The sequence below is a fragment of the Danio rerio genome, chromosome 1, assembly GCF_052040795.2.
Source record: "Danio rerio strain M-AB ecotype USA chromosome 1, GRCz13ab, whole genome shotgun sequence".
Taxonomy (NCBI): Eukaryota; Metazoa; Chordata; class Actinopteri; order Cypriniformes; family Danionidae; genus Danio; species Danio rerio.
Window position 1 is genome coordinate 43,740,222 of NC_141021.1, and position 24,418 is coordinate 43,764,639.

Here is a 24,418-nt window from a genome sequence, read left to right on the forward strand (position 1 = left end):
AACATATGGTTTAGTTCATTATGCAGATTCTCTTGAGAGTCTACTACTATAACAAACTCAAAGACACACACACGAAAAAAAAAAAAGGCTGGTCAGTGGTTTTTCGGAGTGCATGGTTGAGGTCTTTTGTGTGATTATAGCACCGCATCTGTATAAAGGACCCATTAAGCCCCCACAGTTTCTCTAGTTCTTTCTACAAGTTTTATTAACATAGCAATATTTGGTGTGACATCTGAAAACATTGCACTTACAGCAGGTCAATTCAATGCACCAGCTTTCTCTTCTTCGTTGGCCCGAAGTGCTGTACTTCTGCAGTGGAAGTCCACTAAACCACCAACACACACGAAATGGGTAGAATATGTCTAAAGCTAAGGTGGCATCAAGGTGGCGCAGTGAGAAGCACGATTGCCTCACAGCAAGAAGGTCACTGGTTCGAGCCGCGGCTGGGTTAGTTGGCATTTCTGTGTGAAGTTTGCATGTTCTCCCCGTGTTTGCGTGGGTTTCCTCTGGGTGCTCCGGTTTCCCCCACAAGTCCAAAGACATGCTGTACAGGTGAATTGGGTACGCTAAATTTGGATACGCTAAATTGTCCGTAGTGTATGTGTGTGAATGGAAGTGTATGGGTGTTTCCCAGTGAAGGGTTGCAGCTGGAAGGGCATCCGCTGCGTAAAACATATGCTGGATAAGTTGGCGGTTCATTCCACTGTGGCAACACTAGATTAATAAAGGGACTAAGTTGAAAAGAAAATTAATGATTGAATGAATTGTACCTAAGGCTCAAAAATAGATTCAGAGTTTGGAAACCATTCCTGTCATATTGTGTGGACAGATTTATTCCAAATTATCTCCCCACCACCCCTCAACCCTGATGCCTAAAAGTATTTTTTTAATTAATTAATTAATTATTTTATTATTATTTCACCTTGTATTATCTATTTGTTCATGTACTTTGTTCTTGTATATGTTTGAGTCGCTGTGTTTAGATCCTCAGTTTGTTTTGAGTGTTAAACAGTTTTTTTAAATTCAATAAAAACACTTGTCTTTTACTGAGACTTTTAAAAACTGAGTATTGTGTTAGTCCAGACAAGAGAAGTCAGTCAAGTTGGTATCATCTGACGGTCAGGTCAGCCATTGATAGCGAGCACCAATCCAGATCTGACATCTACCACAGAGGTCTATTTAAATACAAACATCAGCTCTCGAATCAATTCTACACTCTCTTCTGCATGCCTAACTCATCCTATAGCTCTGATCTGATATATGTTCAAGGTATTTAGCTCAAGTACTTGGCAATCAGCCTCATGTCTCTGACATTTACATTCTTTCATTCATTTTCTTTTCAGCTTAGTCCCTTTATTAATCAGGGGTCGCCACAGCGGAATTAACCGCCAATTTATCCAGCATTTGTTTTACGCAGCGGATGCCCTTCCAGCCACAAGCCATCACTGGGAAACCCATACACACACACATACATACACTATGGACAATTTAGCCTACCCAATTCACCTGTACTGCATGTCTTTGGACTGTGGGGGAAACCGGAGCACCCGGAGGAAACCCACGCAAACGCAGAGAGAACATGCAAACTTCACACAGAAACGCCAACTGACCCAGCCAAGGCTCGACCCAGCGAGCTTCTTGCTGTGAGGTGACACCCCTACCTACTGCGCCACAGCATCCCCTAACATTTACATGAACTCATAATTAATTGTAATTATGCTTGATTAGTGCTGTTCTGTTACCCGTATTTAGGGTTTTGCATTGACTGGTGCATGGATTACTACTAATTATTGTGAAAAGAAACAGAACTGAATAAACTTGAAATGAATAAAGTAAACAAAAACAAACATAAAACTATAGTTTATTTTGTGATGAAAACATGGATTTAATTCCACTCAATGTATTACTGTTAGACACAAGTTTATAATCTGCAGCTAGAAATACTGTTAAAATATCTTCTTCTGAGTTAAGAGAGAGTGAATAAATTATGTTGTTCATGTTTTTCACATTTGAGTGAACTAACCCTTTTAAAACCAGTGACTGAAAATGCCACATGTATGTCTGTGAAACCACCGCTTTGGTATGTAACAAGCCAAACAGACCTTTGTGGTTTGAAGATTATTTAATGAGGAAAAGTTGTACTATTCTATATTAATTTAAATATTAGCCTTGAGTGAAAATCCGTCCTTATTGGAAAAGTAATAATAGTCTTCTGAAAGAGAAGTTCATGGGACAGAAATATTTGAACATATAGTTAGTTATAAAATGGTATTTAAAGAGTTAGATGTAAGATTCTCAGATGCATCAAAAATTGTCTTCTAAAATTAAAAAATTTCCCAGTGAAAAAGACCAGACGAAAATAAATTTCAGTTTTGAGTTGAACAGGGTATGCATATTCATAGTTTTCAGTCACATTATTGGCACAGCCAAGTGGCCAAGTAAGTTTCTGCTTCCTTTAAGCCATATAGGGCTATTCATTTGGTGCCAGGTACTTTGCTCTAACTCTTAATGTAGCTTAGTGAAAAGACATCCCAATAATTCATTTAATCCAGTCAGAAGTTTTGAAGCACTCACTTTCATGACGAGCCTCTCTCTCTCTCTCTCTCTCTCTCTCTCTCTCTCTCTCTCTCTCTCTTTATGAATAGTTTTTTCCATTTGAGACCATTTTAAAAGATAGAACAGTGGCGGTCATAGACAGCTTTGCTTATTTTTAAATCAGTTGTTCTCTCTCTCTTACTCACTTTCTCAAAAACACAGACATACACAAAAGTTTAAGTCATTGCTTTTCATGCAATATAAATATAATTTATAAGTTGGCAGTGATGAAAACAGTACATATGTGTTTTTAAGGGCAAGACACATCATAAAACACATAGGAGTATGGGTATAGCATTCCTTCATTGTTGATCAAGTTACATTACATTTTAATGAAGTCTTTAAAATACAAAGATTACTTTTCCTAATCCTACATTGTACTCCTAATGAAGCATCATATCACTTTTCTGAGGTCTTAAATCCAACAATCATTGAAACTCTCATCGATATTTCTTTCTTCACTTAGGTTTATTTGTCCTCAGTTTGTCCTCTTAGCTTTGATAAACACATGATGTGTTTCAGATGTCCTTCGTTGTACATTCTGTTTAGCGGTGTAATTATTACAGTAACCAAAGTGATGGATAAACAAGCTGGAAAAAAAATACAGATATATGTTTCTTTACTGATTTCAGCCATAAGCGTAACATAAGCTACCGCTATAGGAAAATAGCAAACTAGAATGGACATTAAAGTGTGAGAGATGATACTGTAGGCTTTTCTTTTCTGCTGATTCTCAATGGCTCTGCCTTTCGCTGTCGTCTCTACACTGTTGAGATCTCCTGGTCCTGGACGTTTTAAAACATGAAGGATGGAAACACAGCAGTAAGAAGCTGTCAGCAATGCTATGCAAAAAAACACAAAGAAAATATGATCTGGAAATATGTCTGTTCCCATTAAAATGAGCCTCGAGCTGTTGGCCAGCCCGATTAGCCAGGATGCCGCTGCCAGTGCAATCCTGTACTGGATACTGTTATATCTCAGAAATGTTACTGGATGAATCACTGCAACATAATGTTCAAGACACAAGCAGATCTGCAGAAGGGGTCTGACAGTCCAGCAGATACCATTGAGAAACATCGCAAACTGAAAGCTTGTGATCGAGAGATAATTCAAAACAATTAAGTCTGTAAAGCTTAGAATACTAAAAAACAGCTCAATTATTGAGATGTTCAATGGAAACACAGAGTTGGGCTTGATGTTCACATGGAGAGACAACCAGAGGGAATAGGAATGAACCGGCATTCCCAGAGATAAGAATAATATTGTTATGACAAAAATAAAAACTATGCCAAAATGTCCCTGACAAACGCAGAGATTATACACATTTAAAGTCTCATCGACTTTGGTGGTTGAATTGTTAATTGGCAAGGATGAATTACACATGCTTGTAAAGAGCTGTAGGGGAAAAGAAGAGTTATTCAGTTTATGATGTGGAAGCAATATTTAATGTTCAAATAAATAGAAATGCATGCATACAATAGTAAGATTAACAAAAGGTAAATTTACAGATCAATGTGTAATTGCAGATAATAAGTAAACAGAAGTAAAAGTTGAAATCTGTCTCATACCTGGAAAGTTAAAGCAGCATGTAAAATAGGCTAAAGAGTTTCTAGTAAGAAGCCACCAAAGATGCCTGACTATGTTAGAACTTTCCAAAGCAAACTACAAACACTACTTTGCTCATATGTATTGTGTGCATAAGATTGTCCCTGTTTTGTATCTCATGTCATTAACATGTTCATAAATGCAGAAATCTGCTACATCATGTATTGAAATTGTTTAAACAAATTCTGCTGTATTATTTGCATACAAGAGAGAAGGTAAGATGATCACCCTTGTTTCTAATATATATTTTTTTGCAATCTGACCAGTGTTGTAATACTGTAAGCAAATGACATATTCTTTTATTCTAATAGAAAAGGACCTCAGTGAACTCTGATACTGCACACACAATTTACAAAGTTAAGCATGGGTGTGGGTCACGATAATCAAACACATCAATTTAACACCAGAGACAGCATTTAGCTGTTCGACTCACTCATTCAATTATTTTCTCTAGACTTATTCCCTGGCTGTTTAACTCAATTATCATTATCAAGTTCAGATGCTCATGTCATCCCCTTATTCCAACAGGCACGTGCACACATAGGGCTCAACCTGTGCAGTGCACATGCCCTTTTTAGTCTTGGAGATAAAGTGCCCTTCCAAAATGATCAAAAATGCCCCCGCAACACACACACCCTGGCCCCCCTACCGCCCTTCACTAGGCGCGCGACAACACCGCTCGAGTATGCGTTCTCACAACACCTCCCCCCCCCACACTTTACTTTGAGGTACACGCGCAACAACACCGCTGATCAGAACGGGCAACGACGGCGGCGACGACAAGGGCGACGACGACAACGACGACAACAACAACAACAACAATCCCTTGCAGTCCCTTGGTGCAGACTCTAATTATAAAACAAAACAATAAGCTCCTCTGAAAGTCTGTTCCAACCAAAGAGCACATTTGACTCCCTGCATTTTATCCAAGGCAGAAGAAAAACTAAAAAATGCAATACATTTGAGCCTTAAAGGGCCATGAAACCCCCTCGTTTCAGCAGGGTGTTTTCACACCTTTACTTTGGAAAAAGTCAGAAAAGTGGGCGTGTCCAGCTCTGTTTAGGGGGAGTATTGGAGGAACTAAAGTGGGATGGTGTGGTAGTGTCTATTTGGGCATGCGCGAGTTTCAGTCAAAATACACACACGAGAAAGTGATGGTGTTTAACCTACATGGACATCTGTAGTCGAATTATTTGCCAAATTATTAAATGTTGGACTTTAACTGCAGTTTGGCTCTTTCATTCAGGGAATTCATTCATGCCCCTCGCGACAAACGCGATATTAGACAATAGCGACAATAGAGCGCGCTGATTGGTTTGAACCAAGCCTTACTCATGCATTAATGCAGCACACTGTAAGACGTAATAAGGCTCACTCTGGCACAGACGTCCAGTCTGCACGCTGGAATACAACGCTATTATGTCATGGCCGTGACGCAGCTTCAAAAATTTATTTCAAACAGGAAGTATGAATTTGCTTGAAATAACGCAAAAACAACCAATTTACACTTTTTAGTGAAATATAGGTGTCCTAATAGTGTTTTTAGCAGTGTGGGACACATATACGACTGTCAACAGCTCAAAAAATGTGTTTTGGTGTTTCGTGACCCTTTAAAAGGGTTAGCATTCATATAGGGCCCAAAATCAAGACATCAAGCATTAACAGAAATTGCCTGTAAATCTCCCACTTGCTTAAGCAAAAGACTATATCGAGATATTGTTAAATCCCAAATTGGCAGTGTTAGAGTGGATTCCACATCCATCCTCCTCTCAGAAACTTGAGCATGAGCATTTTTTGCCAAATGACATGTCAGTAATCATATCATGATTCACTATGATACTGCGATACAGGTGAATTGAATAAAGTAAATTGGCCTTGAGTGTGTGTGAATGAATGTGTATGAGTGTTTCCCAATACTGGGTTGCGGCTGAAAGGGCACCTGCTGTGTAAACATATGCTGGAATAGTTACAGTTTATTCCACTGTGGCGACCCCTGAAAAATATGAAACAATTTCATTCAAAATATTAATAAAAAGTACAGTTTAGTTTTTACATTTATTTTGACAAATGTTATTTGAAACATAAAAGTACACACTGCATTCAATGTTCTCTCAATGTGTCAGTTTACTAAATGCTGAATAAATGAAGTTGCATTTCAATGTTTCTATTTTATACATAATATATAAATATGCACAAGAAAAAACCCACCCATACTATGCAAGTCAAGTTTATTTTCCCCCAGCATTCTTCAGAATATCTTTCTTTGTGTTACACAGAAGAAAAAACTCAAACATGTTTAAACAAGAGGAGGATGAATAACATATGAGAAAATTGTCCTTTTTGCAAGATCAATCCCTTTAAGGCACCCAAAATATAGCAATGTGAGGAATTCTGCTGGTTAAATATAAAGAAAAGCAAGTCAAACACAGAAGAATTTCACATTTTTCACATTTAACATTCATTTTCCTTCGGTTTAATTCCTTTTTTCATCAGGGGTTGCCACAGGGGAAAGAACCGCCAACTTACCCACTTGAACGAGCCACCTTTTTGCTGTGAGGTGACGGTTTTAACCACTGAGCCACCGTGTCACCCCACACATTTTACGTTTAACATAACAGAGTTTTTAAGTACAATATATAGTATTATAATATGCAATATAATGTTACATGTAGTCATTTTTAATTCTACAATTACACATGTAACCAGTAAGACTTTTGCAAATGATTTGGACGTGGACATGGAAAATATTTGTTATTTATATGTTATTTATTAATTATTATACTGTACATTTGCACACTGTATGAACATCAATGTGCATCCACATGATGCAAAAACAATCAGCCTACAATGGTACCAATCCACCAACACCTGTTATTTATTTATTATTATTATTTGTAATATTATTTATATTGATTCTTATAAATCTGGGGCAGTATCTGGAAAATAAACAGATTTCCTATGACTTGTGACACATATTCAAAGCACTTCTGTGTGTGCTTTGAATATGTGTGCTCAAAAAAATAGCATTTCAAAGATTAAATTGAGGTGATCGGTGGCTCAGTAGGTAGTACTGTCACTGTGTATGGATGTTTCCCAGTGATGGGTTGCAGCTGGAAGGGCATCTGCTGCGTAAAAACATATGCTGGATAAGTTGGCGGTTCACTTCGCTGTGGCGACCCCAGATTAATAAAGGGACTAAGCCGAAAAGAAATGACTTAATAAATGAAGTTTAAACTGATTAGGCATTAAACACATGCAAAAAATAAACTTTAATATTAAAGAAAAACTACGACATCACATGAGTGTAATAGACATAAAAAACAAAACATGTTTTGTCTTACAAAGATCAGAGACAAAGACAGTAAAATCCACGCCTTCATCTGAAAAGGGGGCAGAGCTTAGCAGTTCATAACAAACAATACAACTCTGCTTCCACTCAAAATGGGTGTCTATAGCATGGTATAATACATGATCTATGGAGAATTTTGAGCTGAAAATTACACATGCATTCTGGGAACACATGAGACTTATACAGCATTTCAGTGCAAAAAAAGACATGTTCAATGAAAATAATTGATAAAACTGACAAAACTGTTTGCCACAATTCCCTGAAACAAGTTATTTGGTATGAAATGCACTCATACAATCCTCATTAAAAGTACACCAACAAACAAATGTCAAGTACAAGTTTAAGCACGGAACAAAAAGTAAATGAAAACAGAACTAGAACTAGTAACAGTGTAACTTTAAACCGTAAATAAACAAAACAATACTGTATAGCTAATGTAATTAAAGTAGATTCAGTATTTTAAAATGCACATGGCCTTTTATTTTTCTTTTCTAAGTTCTCTAAGCTTTGAAAACCGCATTTTGGGTTTCAGACGACCATCATTATACATCCTAATCAGAGGTGCAATTAATACAGAAAGCATAGTGATGCATGTTATCAAATTCAAAGCATGATATTTAGTTACCTGATCACTGATTTGAGATAAACGCGTTAAGAAAACCACCACAAGAGGTAAATAACAAACCAGGATCGACACTAAAACATGAGAGATGATTCTGAAGGCTTTTCTTTTCTGCTGGTTCTCAGCAGCCTTGCCTCTCTTGGTTTTATTGGCTTTGTCGTTCTCTGTTACTTTCACATTGTTTCCATCTCCTGGTCCTGGATGCTTCAGAGCGTGAAGGACAGAAGCGCAGCAGAACGAAGTTATGATCACCGCGATGCAAAAAATGCAAAGAAAACTTCATCTGGGAAAATATATTCTGTGAACATTAACCTCAAGCTGTTGGCCAATGCGATTAGCCAACATGCCGCTGCCAGTGCAACTCTGTACTGGATGCCGTTATATCTCAGGAACAGTACTGGATGAATCACTGCTATGTAATGTTCAAGACACATGCAGATCTGAAGAAGAGGTCTCACAGACCAGTGGAGACCGCTGAAAAAGACCTTCAATGTACAGTATAGGCTATCAATGAGCCACTCATGAAACAGATTGAGTTTAGCAAGCATAGAAAACAATAAGTCAGTTCTAGTATAGTCATGTTCAGTGGAAGCACCAAGTTGGGTTTGACTTTCCTATGAAGAAACACCCAGAGGGAGCAGAAATGTATCAGTGTTCCCATAGTAATGCACAGTAATAAAATGAGACCAGCCAAAATCATGGCAAAAAGTCCCAGATAATCGTAAGTAAAAACTGAAGTTAGAGTCTCGTTGAACATAGAAGTTAAATTCTCCACTTGCTCAGAGGAATTACTCATGGTGGTACAAAGCTGGGGAAAATAATTATAATCAATCAGTCAATTTTATTTATGTATACAAAGGCAAGCAAGCAAAATAAGTTCAGAATCTAAATTTAATCACAAACCACTTATTTTGCCTCTATTAGTTTGTAAGTAATATTAATATTGAAAACATACTGAAAGGAGAGTCAAACCTGCACTGGTGAAACAGCAAACAAAACGTCCCAAAATCGCTTAAATAAATCCCAACTGCAACCAGCCACACAAAGTGTCTTTCATCAGTTCACAAATACAAAAGTCACTGTGCTCATAAACTGTGTTTGCACAAGATTGTACTTTTCTGCTTGTTTTTTTTAGCTCATGTCATGTCGAATTTACTTATTTTTGTGGTTGGCCAGACACCTGTGGGTTTTTCTCAAACACAAGGCTGCATCTAAGTTAGAATGCATTATTTTACTGCAGTATTTCTGGGGCCTCAAGCTAAGAGTACTGCTTATCTCCAAAATCTTCATCTTGCATATAAAGTATATTATAAATAAGAAAATATATAAAGTATGTTACATGTTATTCATTATAACTAAACCAGAAAACATCCCTTCATCTATATATTCCTTTATGTTTTTATCTAATTTAATGCTGATAGTTTAACAAAGTGACATGTATTGACATTGTTAGTCATTTGAAACAGGATAGTTATAACATTTAAAAAGCACTGCCAGCTTATTAGCCAGTTTGAAGACAGACATCAAGATCCCATAATGCAATTCGAAAGGTTAAACAGAGGTTAACAACCATTGTGTCTGGTCACACTTATGCTTAATACATATGATAACGGTGAAGGTTTTAGACCAACTCCAATTTTTTTTAAAATGCTGGCTTGTTTATACCTTTTGGTAAAAAAAAAAATATATATATATATATATATATATATATATATATATATATATATATATATATATATATATATATATATATATATATATATATATATATATAAATAAATAATATATACAATGTATATATAAAGTAACTATTAGGTAACAATTTTATTATATATATATATATTTATATATGAGGTGACTGTACATACATCTAAAATTTCAAATTTCAATAGTCCTAAATATATGGAGCCAGATCAGTCAAAAAATCTAAACTAATACATTATAAAAATAAAACTCATACATGCACAGCGCAATTCACATTTACAAAACACAATGCATAAATTTAAAACACAATTCATAAATACACAATCCAATTCGTAAATTCAAAACACATAAATAATTTATAAAAATAAAAATAAAACATAAATATTTTCCCAAATGAATTGGATGTCACATTTATGAATTGTGTTTTGAATTTACAATTTGTGTTTTGAATTTATAAATTGGATTTGCATATTTTTGAATTGTTTTTTAAAGTTACATGTAGTGTTTTGTGCATTTATGAAATGTATTTTGCATTTATAAATTGAATTTACATATTTATAAATTATGTTTTGAATTTACAAATTATGTTTTGAATTTATGTATTATATTAGCAAATTTATGAATTGTGTTTTGAATTTACGAATTGTGTTTTGAATTTTTTTATTGTGTTTTGAATTTATGAATTGGATTTGTGAATTTATGAATTATGATTTGAATTTATGAATTGGATTAGCGAATTTATGAATTGTGGTTTGAATTTTTGAATTCTTTAGTAATTTTGAATTGTGATTTGAATTTTTTAACTCTTTCAAATTTTTAAGTGTTTTGATTTTTTCAAGTGGTTTCAATTTATGAATTGTGTTTTGAATTTTTCAATTGTTTTGAATTTTTTTAATTGTATTTTGGATTTTTTTAATCATATTTGCGAATCTGGCTCCATATTATTAATACTGCTCAGTCAGATAGCTAAAAAGTGCATAACAAAGAATTAGGGGCACAATAGATCAAGTGTTTAGAGTGTTGCTAAAATCTTGTCGTGTCAAATGTGTGCTCATTCCTGCATGCATCCAAAAGTGACTTTAACATCTGTATTGTTTGTGAATCCCTGATAGGCACTCATTTTACTGTATCAGTCAGAACTCTGTAAAAATATATTGACAAAAAAATGGAATATTGCAGCATTCCTTGCGCCTTAAATAGCGATTGCATAGCACTTTACATTTTACCACATGAGAATTTGGTCAAATATTTTTTAAATGAAAACTGAGCACACAAAAAAAGTACAATAAACTGTATCAACGTGGTCACACTTTACAATAAGGTTTTACTTGTTAATGTTAATTAAGATATTTATTAACATGGATTAATACAGAACAACACTTGTACAGCATTTATTAATCATGTATTAACTCATGATTGTTAACATTATAATGCACTGTGATTTAATAATTTAATAAACTAACAATTAACAAATCCCTTTTTATTAACTAACATTAACAAACATTAACTAAACAACCTTATTGTAAAGTATTACTGGAAACCTTTGGTTGATGCAATTACTGCCTCACATGGAGCCATGCCAAACACTCATACATCTCACTGAAAAACCATTTGAGGTTGATTTGGGTAAAGTGCTCATCATATGTAAAGCCATGCTATTCTGAAGGCTGTTGTTTACATTACATCTCATCAGAATAAACTCTTTTCATTATCCTCCTGTAACACATAGACTCCATGGATATGAAATTGTAGTAGTCTCTGCAAAATTCAACACCTTAGTGTTTAGTAAACTCATTCAAATTATGAAAAAGCTTGTCATATGTGGACTGGTGAAACAGCATGCAAATCAGTGTAAAGAATGCCTTCCATCTGTTTATACATGTGCCTGTGCTCTTACCAACTGTGTTTGCATAGGATTTCACTGATGTTTAGCTCATGTCATATCTGTTAGCTGATGAATGTACATATTTACTACAGAACATTATAAATGGTGCAAATCAATCTCTATTCAGTAGTTAAATGTGCTTTTGTAGTGTCTATACTCAGACAAATTTTCAGATTTCCTTTCATAACCTGCACTGTTTTGAATATGGCAGTCATTATTCATGATAATCATAATTTTTCTAAACACTGGCATAACTCACCATCTTATACTTTTCATGATGCATTGTTTCATCATGACATTGATTGTTTCCTAAGCAGTGTTGCACATATGACATATGTCATTCAAACCATGCTGTTCAGAACAGTTGTTTTGGATTTCACAGGCGGTGGAGTGAAAACTTCTGCTAGCTAAAATGTTTAGCATAAACATTTATGTCAGTTTATTAATGTAAATAGTGAATACAGCATATATAGTATGAAAACTATTTAGCTGTTTTTGTAGTTTGATTGGGTTTACTGGGCAGATTGCTTATGGGCCTTTTCTTAAAAAATGTCCCTGTATACTTCAAACCTATATATATATATATATATATATATATATATATATATATATATATATATATATATATATATATATATATATATATATATAATTTTTTTTTTTTGCTTAAAAAAATAAAATATTCAAAACAGCTTTTTCCATTGTTGTAACTTCCCATTTACAGTAAAACATAAGAGATTATAGTAACATATCTTAAACTTGTATGGTGGTGTACATTACCTTTAAAAACTGGTGCTTTAAAGCACTATTTACCATACACTCACCGGCCACTTTATTAGGTACACCTAACTAGTACCCAGTTAGACCCACTTTTGCCTTCAGTCTTAATCCTTCATGGCATAGATTCAACAAAATACTGGAAACATTCCTCTGAGATTTTGGTCTATATTGATATGATAGCATCACACAGTTGCTGCAGATTTGTTGGCTGAACATTCACTGTGTGAATCTCCCGTTCCACCACATTGCAAAGGTGCTCGATTGGATTGACTTCATATGACTGTGGAGGCCATTTGTGTACAGTGAACTCATTGTCATGTTCAGGAAACCATTTTGAAATGATTTGTGCTTTATGACATGGCATGTTATCCTGCTGGAATTAGCCATCAGAAGATGGCTACACTGTGGTCATAAAGGGATGGAAATGATCAGCAACAATACTCAGGTGGGCTGTGTCATTCACACAATGCTCGATTAGCACTAATGGACCCAAAGTGTGCCAAGAAAATATCCCCCACACCATTAGACCACCACCACCACCAGCCTGAACCACTGATACAAGGCAGGATGGATCCATGTTTTCATGTTGTTGATGGCAAATTCTGACCCTGCCATCCGAATGTTGCAGCAAAAATCAAGACTCATCAGACCAGGCAACGGTTTTCCAATCTTCTGTTGTCCAATTTTGGTGAGCCTGTGTGGTTTGTAGCCTCATTTTCCTGTTCTTAGCTGACAGAAGTGGCACCCGGTGTGGTCTTCTGCGCCTTTCTATCAGCCCAAACCAGTCTGGCCATTCTCTGCAGACCTCTGGCATCAACAAGGCATTTGCACCCACAAAACTGCTGCTCACTGGATATTTTCTCCTTTTCAGATCATTCTCTGTAAATCCTAGAGATGTTTGTTTGTGAAAATCACAGTAGATCAGCAGTTTGTAAAATACTCAGACCAGCCCATCTGGCACCAACAACCATGCCAAATTCAAAGTTACTTAAATATTCGTTCTTGTTCTGATGCCTGGTTTTAACTGCAGCAGATTATCTTGACCATGTCTACAAGCCTAAATGCACTGAGTAGCTGCCATGGGATTGCCTGATTAGAAATTTGATAAGATGACCCATCTCTGTTATTTACACAAAACACACTCTTAATATACCAACTAGCTGAATGACTAATATCTGTTTTGTACCTTTGTAATACACCGATTGATCATGACAACACAGTTAAAACCATAAAAATTATTCAAATTACCTTTTGAGTTCAGCATAAGTAAGAACTTTGAAGAGGTTTGGAATGAGTATGATGTAAATAAATAATACTTTTGAAAGAACTATCCCATTTAAAACCATTGAACAGCCACAAATACAAAATACCACAAATATATGCAATGTGAAAACCACTGGTTTGGCGTGTGGTTTGGCGTTTGGTTTTGGGGTCACTGTATATATACTTAGCACAGGACATTTTAACATCATTCTTGTAAATAAATACCACCATTTTTTTACCCTCCTGGGATGAGGTCGTTTTTTTTTTTTTTTTTTTTTTTTTTTTTTTTGTGAATTGTTTAATTTTGGGATTTATTTTATTTATTTTTTATTTTGGGGTGTTTAGTGACGGACATCCCATGGCTGGTAGTGAACCCACACTGGGACAACTACGTTATTGTGGTGTCACAGTTCATGATCGAAGTGTTTTTTTATCAGGCTCCTATTTTTATTATCTGTTATTTTACTTATATTACTATTTTACTATTAAACTATTTGTTGCATTAAAGTGAAATTACTAAACATATACACATGAGCATCTAACCTTTTAGTATATACCTCCAATAATGCTAATTGAGCTGAACAGCTAAACACTTATTTCTGGTGTTATTTTGATTTAGAGTATTATCTTAGCATACTCTGGCTATGAACACATTGTGTGTACAGTATCAGAGTTCACTGAGGTCCTTTTCTATTAGAATAAAATAATATGTTATTTGCGTACAGTATTACAACTTTGGCCAGATTGCAATAAATAAAAGTTAGAAACAAGGGTGATCATCTTACCTTCTCTCATATGCAAATTTCAAACTGGAATTTGTTTACATAATTTAATAATTTGATGTTGCAAATTTCTGCATTTATAAACACATTAAAATACAAAACATAGACATTACATATGAGACAAAAAGTATTTATAGTTCACTTAGGAAAGTTGTAACATCGTCAGGCATTTTTAGTGGCTTGTTACTATTGGGATCAAACGATACCCTTCAGCCTATTTCACATCCTTTCCAGGTATGACATTTATTTCAATAATCTTACTTCTGTTCACTTATTTCAATTGTACTTGGGTACACATCGGTCCATTTATCCAGTCTTACCATTTTATGCCTGCATTTCTATTTATTTGAACATTAAGTATTGCTTCCACATCATAAACTGATTCACTTTTTTCCCCTACAGCTCTTTACAAGCATGTGTAATTCATCCTTGCAAATCAACAATTCAACCACCAAAATCGATGAGACTTTAAATGTGTATAATCTCTGCATTTGTCAGGGACATTTTGGGGTGTTTTGCTTTTTTGTCATTACCATATTATGCTTATCTGTGGGAATGGCGGTCCATGCCTATTCCCTCTGGTTGTCTCTTCATGAGAAAATCAAGCCCAACTTGGTGTTTCCTCTGAACATCACAATAATTGAGCTAGTTTTTTGTATTGAAAGCTGTACAGACTTAACTGCTATCAATTATTTCTCGGTATCAAGCTATCAGTTTGCAATGTTTCTCATTGGTCTGCACTGGACTGTCAGACCCCTTTTCCAGATCTGCTTGTGTCTTGAACATTATGTTGCAGTGATTCATCCAGTAACATTTCTGAGATATAACAGTATCCAGTACAGGATTGCACTGGCAGCGGCATCCTGGCTAATCGGGCTGGCCAACAGCTTGAGGCTCATTTTAATGGGAACAGACATATTTCCAGATCATATATTCTTTATATTTTTTTGCATAGCATTGCTGACAGCTTCTTACTGCTGTGTTTCCATCCTTCATGTTTTAAAACGTCCAGGACCAGGAGATCTCAACAGTGTAGAGACGACAGCGAAAGGCAGAGCTATTAGGAACCAGCAGAAAAGAAAAGCCTACAGTATCATCTCTCACACTTTAATGTCCATTCTAGTTTGCTACTTGCCTATAGCGGTAGCTTATCTTACGCTTATGGCTAAAATGAGTAAAGAAACATATATCTGTAATTTTCTTCCAGTGTGTATGTCTATTACTTTGGTAACTGTAATAATTACACCGCTAAACAGAATGTACAATGAAGGACATCTGAAACACATCATGTGTTTATCAAAGCTAAGAGGACAAACTGAGGACAAATAAACCAAAGTCTAGAAAGAAATATCGAAGAGAGTTTCAAAGAGTTTATAGGGTTTTGAAAAGTAATATCTATATTTTGATGTAAATGTAATGTAACTTGATCAACGGTGAATGAATGCTCTATTAATATAGCTGTGTGTTTTATGATTGTCTGTAAACAGTTTTGACTGCCTTGCCCTTTAAACTGCATATCTACTGTGTTCATCACTACAAACTAATAAATCATGAGTATGTTTATATGGCATGAAAAGAAATGACTTAAACTTTTGTAAACGTCTATGAGATGTATTTGAGAAAAAGAGAGAGAGAGAGAAAGCTGCTGAGCCGGTCTGAGTGAACACAGTCTGAGTGTTGAGACGGGCTGGCACAAGCACAGCTGGAGGAGCCCAGAGCTCAGACTGTGTCCACACTGCTCTGCTGGAGCTGTGGAGGATGAGCTGCACTTCCTCACTGCAGCAAACACCAGACCACCAGAGACGCTTATTACACAAAGATACCTCTAATTCTACCTCAATTCCAGCAGGCCACAACTACAGATAAATTCTATTATATTTTGGGAGAAAATAAAGTGTCTTCATCTAGCAGCATGCCACCTTATGAGAGAAAAAGGCTGATCCCCCTTACCGAAGCTCGATTGTTTTATTATATATTTATAGAAAGAGATAGAGAGAACGAAATAAGCAAAACTGTCAACCGTCACTGTTCTCTTGCTAAATTGTCTAAAATGGGAAAAAAAAAATTTTTTTAAAGGTAAAAAATCAAGAGAGGCTGGTTGTGAAAGTGAGTCCTCTGCACTGTTACTGCTGCTCAGGCTAAATGAAAACAAACATCCAAGCATCCATCACTTCAAAACTGGCACAAAAGATTCTGACTTATGGGCTGTCACAAGCAGTTGAACTTAATCCAAAGTGGGACCACTAGAAGAACCATGCATTTGACTTTTTTGATCCCTCTGATCACCCAAGGTAGCAGGGCAATCAAGTGAAAGGCACAAAAATGGGCACTGGGCCATTTGTACTGTAGGCCGGGGCATCCCGTTCTATTGAGGAGAAATATTGTGAAGAGTTTTTTTTTTTTGAGACAAAGATTTCGACCTCCGTGCTGATAGAGCAGATTCTTTGAACCAGGATGTGTCCATTCTTCTGACAAACACTTTAGATCTGTTTGTAGGGGGGCAAAAAGTCTAAATAAGATCTACTAAAAATCTAAACAGGCAAGATTTATTTGCTCTTTTTGTAAATATGACTTACAAAAACTAAACTAGTCATGCCCATTTTCTATATCTCCACCTAGCCACTAACCTCCTCCTAAAAACAGTTTATAGACCTGTACAAGACTCCTGTAGGCTCTTGCAGACCCGTGGATTACTTCAAGATGCTGTATATCAACCAACATGTCTCAAATCAATTCTGCTTGTTCAGGTCTACTGGAATGGGTTCTCCTCAACATTTTTTCCCCAACAGTGGTCAAAATATTTTATGTGTATTTATTTTGTCTGTGAAAGGCATACTATGGGACCAAAATAACTTGTCCAAAATTCTGTCCAAACATTACGATAGGCTGTCTTACCTGACTGTCTACATATGTATTTGCATGATCTGATTCTCGTCGTGTCACATGTGTTTTGGAGGAGACGTGGCTTTGAACAGTGATTATCCAACAAGGGGTGGATCTTTGGCTTTCAAAGCTGGCAATTGCTAGCCAATACCTTACATTAAGAAAACCCCAGTTAAGAAGATCATTTAAATTTACTTAAGAAATATAGAACTTGAAAAAGTCATACCACAACAGGGTATACGCACAGCTAGTGTTTCTTCCCATACCGATAAACTTCTGGTGAACAGTTAAGGTGACTTTTGTAAATTTTATACAGTTCCTTTTACAGCATCGATGTTGAAATGTAATTAAAATATAATCAAATAAACAGACCTCAGCATTCATTTAGTTGTTCAAGAGTAAAATTAGATTAAAACGCCTTTTGAATGCACGCACCGTCAGCATCAGCAGACTAGCGCAGAAACTCCATTGAAAATACTGGAGTAAAATAAATGTTGCCGGGTATATGCAGGAATCCTAAAGGTAATTCATTAATTTTCTTTTTGGCTTAGTTCCTTTATTAATCCGGGATCGCCACAGCGAAATGAACCGCCAATTTTTCCAGCACGTTTTTACGCAGCAGATGCCCTTCCAGCCGCAACCCATCGAGCACGCCGTTGTTAATATTAGGAGAAAAATAATATATTTATGCTTTTTTTTTTAAACAAGTCAAACACTTTGGACAACGCTTGAACAAAATTTAAGACATTGTAAAAACGCGATTACAACTTTTTAATACCTTTTAAGGGCTTTAATTCTCTCATAAATCATTTATAAAGTTTTAATACTTTTTAGGACCCCGTGGACACCCTGTGTTCATATTTTAAAATCATGGCTTGGAAAAATGTCATTTAATGCATTAGTGCTTGTACATTGACACCCACTTTATATCGTATATCAATCAGGCAGTGAAGAGTGTTGATTCTTAAAGAAAACAGATAGTAAGCATAATGATTGTGTAACGGCATACGGTTCACCGGAAGTGTTTGACCCAGGTTACAACAAATATAAAAGTCCTTCCACAGACTTCTGCATATACTCTATAACCACAATAAATAATCTGAAGAAAATAAGAAGAGGAGAAGGAGGAGAATAAGATGATGAAAGCAATATATCGCACAAATATTACTCCAATGTGATCCGTATAAAACAATTAATAAAATTAAATATCAATATTAATAAACAGTCTGAAATAAAGTGAGCTAGAAAATGGGGACAGTCTCATGCAAAAACAATACGTATGAGCACTGGTATATTTATAGTTCCCTATTCAAATGCCATAAAATCAGACACTTGTCTTGGTACTACCTCACTGTTTGGACCACACAAACCAATTTGGTAGCATATTTTGTCTCCTGTTCCCTTGCTCCAGGTATGACCTTTGACTTCAATTTTAATCCTTTTAAAGTATGCACAATGCCATGATAAGATCTTAAACTAACTTTTTGTCTAATCTAAACATTAGAGGTGTTGTTAGAATTAGCTTGACTGTTTTTTGAAAATCAGGATATTAATAAAAATGCGTAACTTTGCTTTTCCAGCTCTCTACAAGTATGTGTAATTCCTCCTTGCAAATCGACAATTCAACCACCAGTTTTGAAGAGATTCGCAAGTTATTCATGTTCTGTATTTGTCATGGACATTTTGGCACTCTTGTCTCTTTAACCATTTCAACATTATTCATATTTATAGGAACACCGATCCATTGCTATTCACTCTGGTTGTTTATCCGTGGCAACATCAAATCCAACTTGGTGATTCCACTGAACGTCACCTTGGTGGACCTAGCTTTTTGTATTCAAAGCTGCGGAGAGTTAGCCGTTAGCTTTATTTCCACAGAGGAAAGCTATAAATGGACTTTTTTTTTCACCACTCTTTGCTGGACTGTCAGACCTCTTCTCCAGATCTGCATGTGTCTTGAACATTATCTAGCGGTGATTCATCCAGTAATGTTTTTGAGATATAAAGACATTCAGTATAGGATAGCAGTGGTGGGAGCAGTTTGGCTAATCGGACTGGGCAACGGTTTGAGGGTCATTTTCATCCAACATTTCTTTTTTCCAGATCATGTATTCTTTTTGACTTTTTGGATTGCAGTAATAATCATCTCCTTTTGTTGCGCGTCTGTGCTTCATGCTCTGAAGCATTCAGGACCAGTCAATCGCAAGAATGAAATGGCAGGACACAGTAAAACTGAGAGAGGTAGAGCTGTTGAGAGCCAGCAGAAAAGAAAAGCCTTCAGAATCATCTCTCATATTTTACTGTCCATTCTAGTTTGTTACCTTCCTCAAGTAGTAACTTACATTGCGTTCATATCTGCAATTAATAAGGAAACCTTTATATGTAATGTTTTTCCATTTAGTTTGGGCATCACTGTGTTTATTTTATTAATTTCACCTCTCATTAGTATGTATATTGAAGGCTATCTGAAACACATAATGTGTTTTTCAAAGCTTAAGGGACAAACAAAACACAAATAAGATAAACAAAAAAATATAACCAGGATTTCTGCAGGAGTTAAATTTAAGACTTTTAAAGACATTTTTAAGACCATTATGACTGAAATTTTAGACTCATAAAGCGCTAAAGCCAGCCTAAGGAATTTTTCAAATGGTGCAGATGGAAAAGACTTTTATTTGCCCTATCAAAAATGTTTTGTTATAATTTAATACATTTAATAATACAATAATACATTAATAATAAAAAAAATCTATATTTTAGATTTAAAATATTTTAAATATTGTGTAAAAACAAGCAAAATCTACTTGTATCCATACACTTTTTTTCCACCATAAACCTTCTTTAAAATAAAAAACTGAACAAATGTTTTAAAAGTTTTAAAAACTGAAAAAAAAATGATAAACTAAATCAACATGAAGAACTTTTAAAGAAATTTTATTTTAAGGAAAATAATTCAATCATTATGATAAACAAAGTTAAAAATGACCTTTTTAAATAAAAAGTTTATAGTTTAATAGAGATGCATTGTTGATGATCGTATGGGTTTTGGCCAGATTGTGTAGCAATTTATGAACAAAGGAAAAATTAAGACCTGCTTAGACGAGTTAAGACCTACAGCACAATATTTCTGTAAATTTAAGACTTTTTAAGGCCTTAAAATTGGATTTTGAGATTTAAGACATTTTAAGTCTCTTTTAAGACCTTGCAGAAACCCTGTATTATACATAAATTGAGTTTTAATAGTAATATAATTTTCTATTTCAAATTAAACTGCTGTGACATTATGGATACGCTTAAATCATTATGGAATGAATACTGTGAACTTTGAAACTAATTAAAAGAAACTAGCAAATAGTACATGAATAAAGCAACAAATGACCCTGCTCTTTTGATTTCCTATTTTTTTATGCTATTGTATCAGGGTGGATATGTGTATGCTTATTTGAGAGGTAGTGTAACGTGAATTGACGCTGAAAACAGGGGTGCGAATCCAAACGCAGGTTTATTAAGAATGCAGCGACAGTCAACACAGAAGCAAACAGATGTATGCAATTCAGAGTCGTGGTCGATAAACAGGCAGATGGTCAGAAGGCAGGCAGTAGTCAATGTCAACAAACAAACAAAACAAAGCAAGTTTCAAAAACATAAATGCAAGGCAAGGAAAACGCATTTTAATGCCCACAGTACAGTTCACAAAACTCAGCAACAATGTGTGTGCATGTGCTGTTTTTATAGTCCATGTAATCACATCATGAGTGGCTTCAGCTGAGAATGAGCGTGTGTGCAATCCCCGGAACTAGGAGCATGTGTGTGCATGACTGAATTTTGTAGTCCATAAAATGGCAGGTTTGTAGTCCTTTGGTGATTTGCATGTTTACCAGCGATCTGCACAGGCTGGGTCACTGATAATCATAACAGGTAGTACTAGGTTTTGATTTTGCTATAGGTAAGTCTTTTTATTTAAAGGATAATGTACATTCTGTCTGTCTACTTATCAAAAATATATTGTTCAACTAAATATAAAGATGCAAACATGCTTATTGAGAAAATAAAGATCAGATGTTCTCGCTTTGCCAGTTATGGATCTTTTTATGATAAATGGCAATCCATCATAACTCCCTTTCATTCACTTCCAAGTTTGTCCACTGATTGTATCTATCAAATTCTTTGACATTACCTCCTCCAACCTTTCCCCCCTTTCTCTTTTTTCAAATTTTTCCCTTCTTTTATCATGTTTTTATTTATTTATTATTACTATATTATTTACTCATATTGTTGCTGTTATTATTAATTATTATTAAGTCATGCTATTTATCACTTTTGTATTATTTCTAAATGTTTTATTGTCTTGCTAAGAAAGTTTAAAAGGGAAAACTGGAAATTGTCTTTCACTGTCTGTTATGTTAAGCATTTGTTATTTTCACTTAATAAAAAATAAAGATATTGACATAAAATATGTGTTTTAGCATCCGCTCACATGTGAGCTTGAGTCATTGTGTGACAGAAAACTTGTACTCTAGACTGTCCTAAACACCTAAAATCAATGAAATACCATGATGCAAGCAATTTGCAGTATTTGAATACTAAATAATAGGGCATCAGAAACATTCATTTTACACTGACATCTTAACAGATTGTCTGTCTTTTAGGTTTTGCAAAAAGGCTATTGTTATTTATTATACATTTCATAATTCATATTCTTTGGTTTGAAAATCAGCTTATTATTTATGTGCTAAAGGAAAACAGTGCAAGGTGAGCATTTTTTTTGTATTTATCAATTTGATGCAAATCCCTTTAAATGCCATCAGAAATGCTTTGTTATCCTTCTAAAATTAGCATTTTTATAATTTTTTAAGTGTCTAGATATAGATATTAAACTTTTATGGTGATGAATAGGTTACCTTTATTACCCCAAAGTAAAATAACAGCATATAAACATATAGGGGACTAAGAAAATGCTCATTTTATAAAGGAAATATCAGGTGGCAATTGCAGGTTTTTGCATCTTGCAAACTCTTCAAATATTAATGCAAAGAAGCCTTTAAAGTAAAACAATGCTACAATTCTTTAGTGACAAAGTCAAAGGCAACAGCAATGCTGTTTTCACACCATGTCATATGAACACATTTGCATTTAATCATAATACCTTGCCTTGTACACTGTCTATCCCCAAATGTTCCCACAAAGTTGTGAGCATGAAATTGTCTAAAATGTCTTAGCATAATAAAGCATTGAGAGTATTTTCCATGGAAAGGAGACCAACCCCTAAAATATTAATGCCACACCAAAATCCCCTACCACCAAACATGCCAGATGCAGATTGGAGGTCTAGCTATTGACAGTTGACTGTAAAAGTCAAATAGTCAACATTATAGGGAGAAAAAGTCATAATTGCAGGTGGCAAACTATCATGGTACCACAAATGAATTTACTGAGCTCCTGAGAGCAACCCATTCTTTAACAAATGTTTGTAGAAGCAGTCTGCATGCCTAGGTGTTTGATTTTATAATCCATGGAAGTTATGGGAAGTACTAAATTCAGTGATTTGGAGGCGTCTCCCAAAACCTTTGCCAATACATTGTAAGTGGCCCACGCATATCACTTTTTTCATGATTATATGAACAACAAACACTACACAGAACTGGACCTTTTTGATTTTGGTTAATTGAAAAACAAAGTTCTGAAAGTCATTAAATATATATAATGTATCTATATAAATAAATAAAACTTACATTTTTAGAATTGTTTCATTACAGCTGTTGTCCCTGAGATGTGCATACCTTCAGAGTTCAAAAGGCCACATATGAAATGTGATATTTATGTCAAGTTAGGATTTTTTAAATAATTCTTGCATGTTAACCATGACATATCTACTCAAATGTTACACCAGGATTTGCCTAAACCATTTCATAATATGATATTTCAAATATCCACATTTATAAACACTAATGACACGAGCTAGAAAACAAGGATAATCCTATGCAAGCAAAATAACAATAAGCACTGCTGTGTTTATAGCTCAGCATATAGATGACATAAAGCCAGATACTTTTGGTGGCTTTGGAGCACATGGACAAGTTTTGTAGCATATTTTGCATCATATCGTTTTCCATCATTCCAGGTAAGACGTGTCTTTCTAATTCTATTAAATTGCACATAAATGCAATCAGCCCTTTGTCAAGTCTGTCTGTCTGAATTTGCTTTGCTTTTAAATCTTTTTATTTTGTCCAGCAAAAAATTAATGAAACTGACTTGTGTTGTTTCAGCTCTGTATTAGCATGTGTAATTCATCCTTCAGAAATTCAACTACCAGTTCTAAAGAGACTGAAAAATGGTTCATGTACTGCATTTGTCCGATTTTATGCAGTCAAGGAGGAGGAATAATAAATGCAAATAATTTTACATCGTTTTATGACCTTCATTTATAGTATATTGCCATATGTCTTACAAGTATTTCGAGAAAGTGTAATAAAGAGTTTTATACCATGACAGCAAAACAGTGCTTTACATAATAAACAAGATACTTTAATGAAATTTGATTAGAAATTGGAGGACGGCAGTAAATGGTAGCACATAAAACCATATCTGAAGATTATAGCAGTTAATGATGAGTAGAAAGTGCACATGCCCATGCTTTGAATGACTTCAGCACATCTACAGCCCCAGCATTGCTGTGATCTTGAACAGCCCTTCTTCAGACTTTTCCAAAATTCAGTGACTGTACTCAGATTATTAGCCAGAGCTTTGTAGCCTATATGATTTTCAATCAGGTTTAGAACAGGACTCCGGCTATTCAATGCTTTGATGAATTGAGGATGATTGTTTGATAAACACAGGGAAGAAACCATATGTTGCCAATGAAGTTTCTCATAAACATTTGTATTTTCTATGCCATGCAGCGAAACTCCTGCTACTCCTCACAACCTGACACTTCCTTCCCTATAAACAAA

General features: G+C 35.0%; 5 protein-coding genes across 5 annotated transcripts in view; 2 read left to right on the plus strand and 3 right to left on the minus strand.

Annotated features, from left to right (window-relative positions):
- LOC147837451 (uncharacterized) overlaps positions 1–24,418 on the minus strand; it is a 79,997-nt gene that overhangs the window by 31,985 nt on the left and 23,594 nt on the right. The window lies entirely within an intron of this gene.
- On the minus strand, positions 2,948–4,037 carry LOC147837458 (uncharacterized). The gene has a single exon (XM_087237462.1). It carries the CDS (start codon positions 3,976–3,978, stop codon positions 3,064–3,066), a length of 915 nt encoding a protein of 304 aa, XP_087093588.1. The 5' UTR covers positions 3,979–4,037; the 3' UTR covers positions 2,948–3,063.
- Positions 7,440–24,418, minus strand: part of LOC147837457 (uncharacterized) — a 40,226-nt gene continuing 23,247 nt past the window's right edge. The window contains 3 exon segments of the mRNA XM_087237455.1: positions 7,440–8,425; positions 8,428–8,674; positions 8,677–8,979. Of these exon segments, the coding sequence (XP_087093581.1) occupies positions 8,028–8,425; positions 8,428–8,674; positions 8,677–8,967 (936 nt within the window). The 5' untranslated portion in view covers positions 8,968–8,979 and the 3' untranslated portion in view covers positions 7,440–8,027.
- Positions 12,431–15,914, plus strand: LOC147837459 (uncharacterized). Its single transcript, XM_087237463.1, has one exon. The coding sequence runs from the start codon at positions 15,000–15,002 to the stop codon at positions 15,912–15,914; it is 915 nt and encodes a 304-aa protein (XP_087093589.1). The 5' UTR covers positions 12,431–14,999.
- LOC147837460 (uncharacterized) lies at positions 16,995–20,025 on the plus strand. Its single transcript, XM_087237458.1, has one exon. The coding sequence runs from the start codon at positions 19,061–19,063 to the stop codon at positions 19,985–19,987; it is 927 nt and encodes a 308-aa protein (XP_087093584.1). The 5' UTR covers positions 16,995–19,060; the 3' UTR covers positions 19,988–20,025.

What these genes read in the sequence shown, in the direction of transcription:
- LOC147837458 (XM_087237462.1), bottom strand. Translation starts at nt 3,978, where the DNA reads ATGTGTAATTCATCCTTGCCAATTAACAATTCAACCACCAAAGTCGAT.
- LOC147837459 (XM_087237463.1), top strand. Translation starts at nt 15,000, where the DNA reads ATGTGTAATTCATCCTTGCAAATCAACAATTCAACCACCAAAATCGAT.
- LOC147837460 (XM_087237458.1), top strand. Translation starts at nt 19,061, where the DNA reads ATGTGTAATTCCTCCTTGCAAATCGACAATTCAACCACCAGTTTTGAA.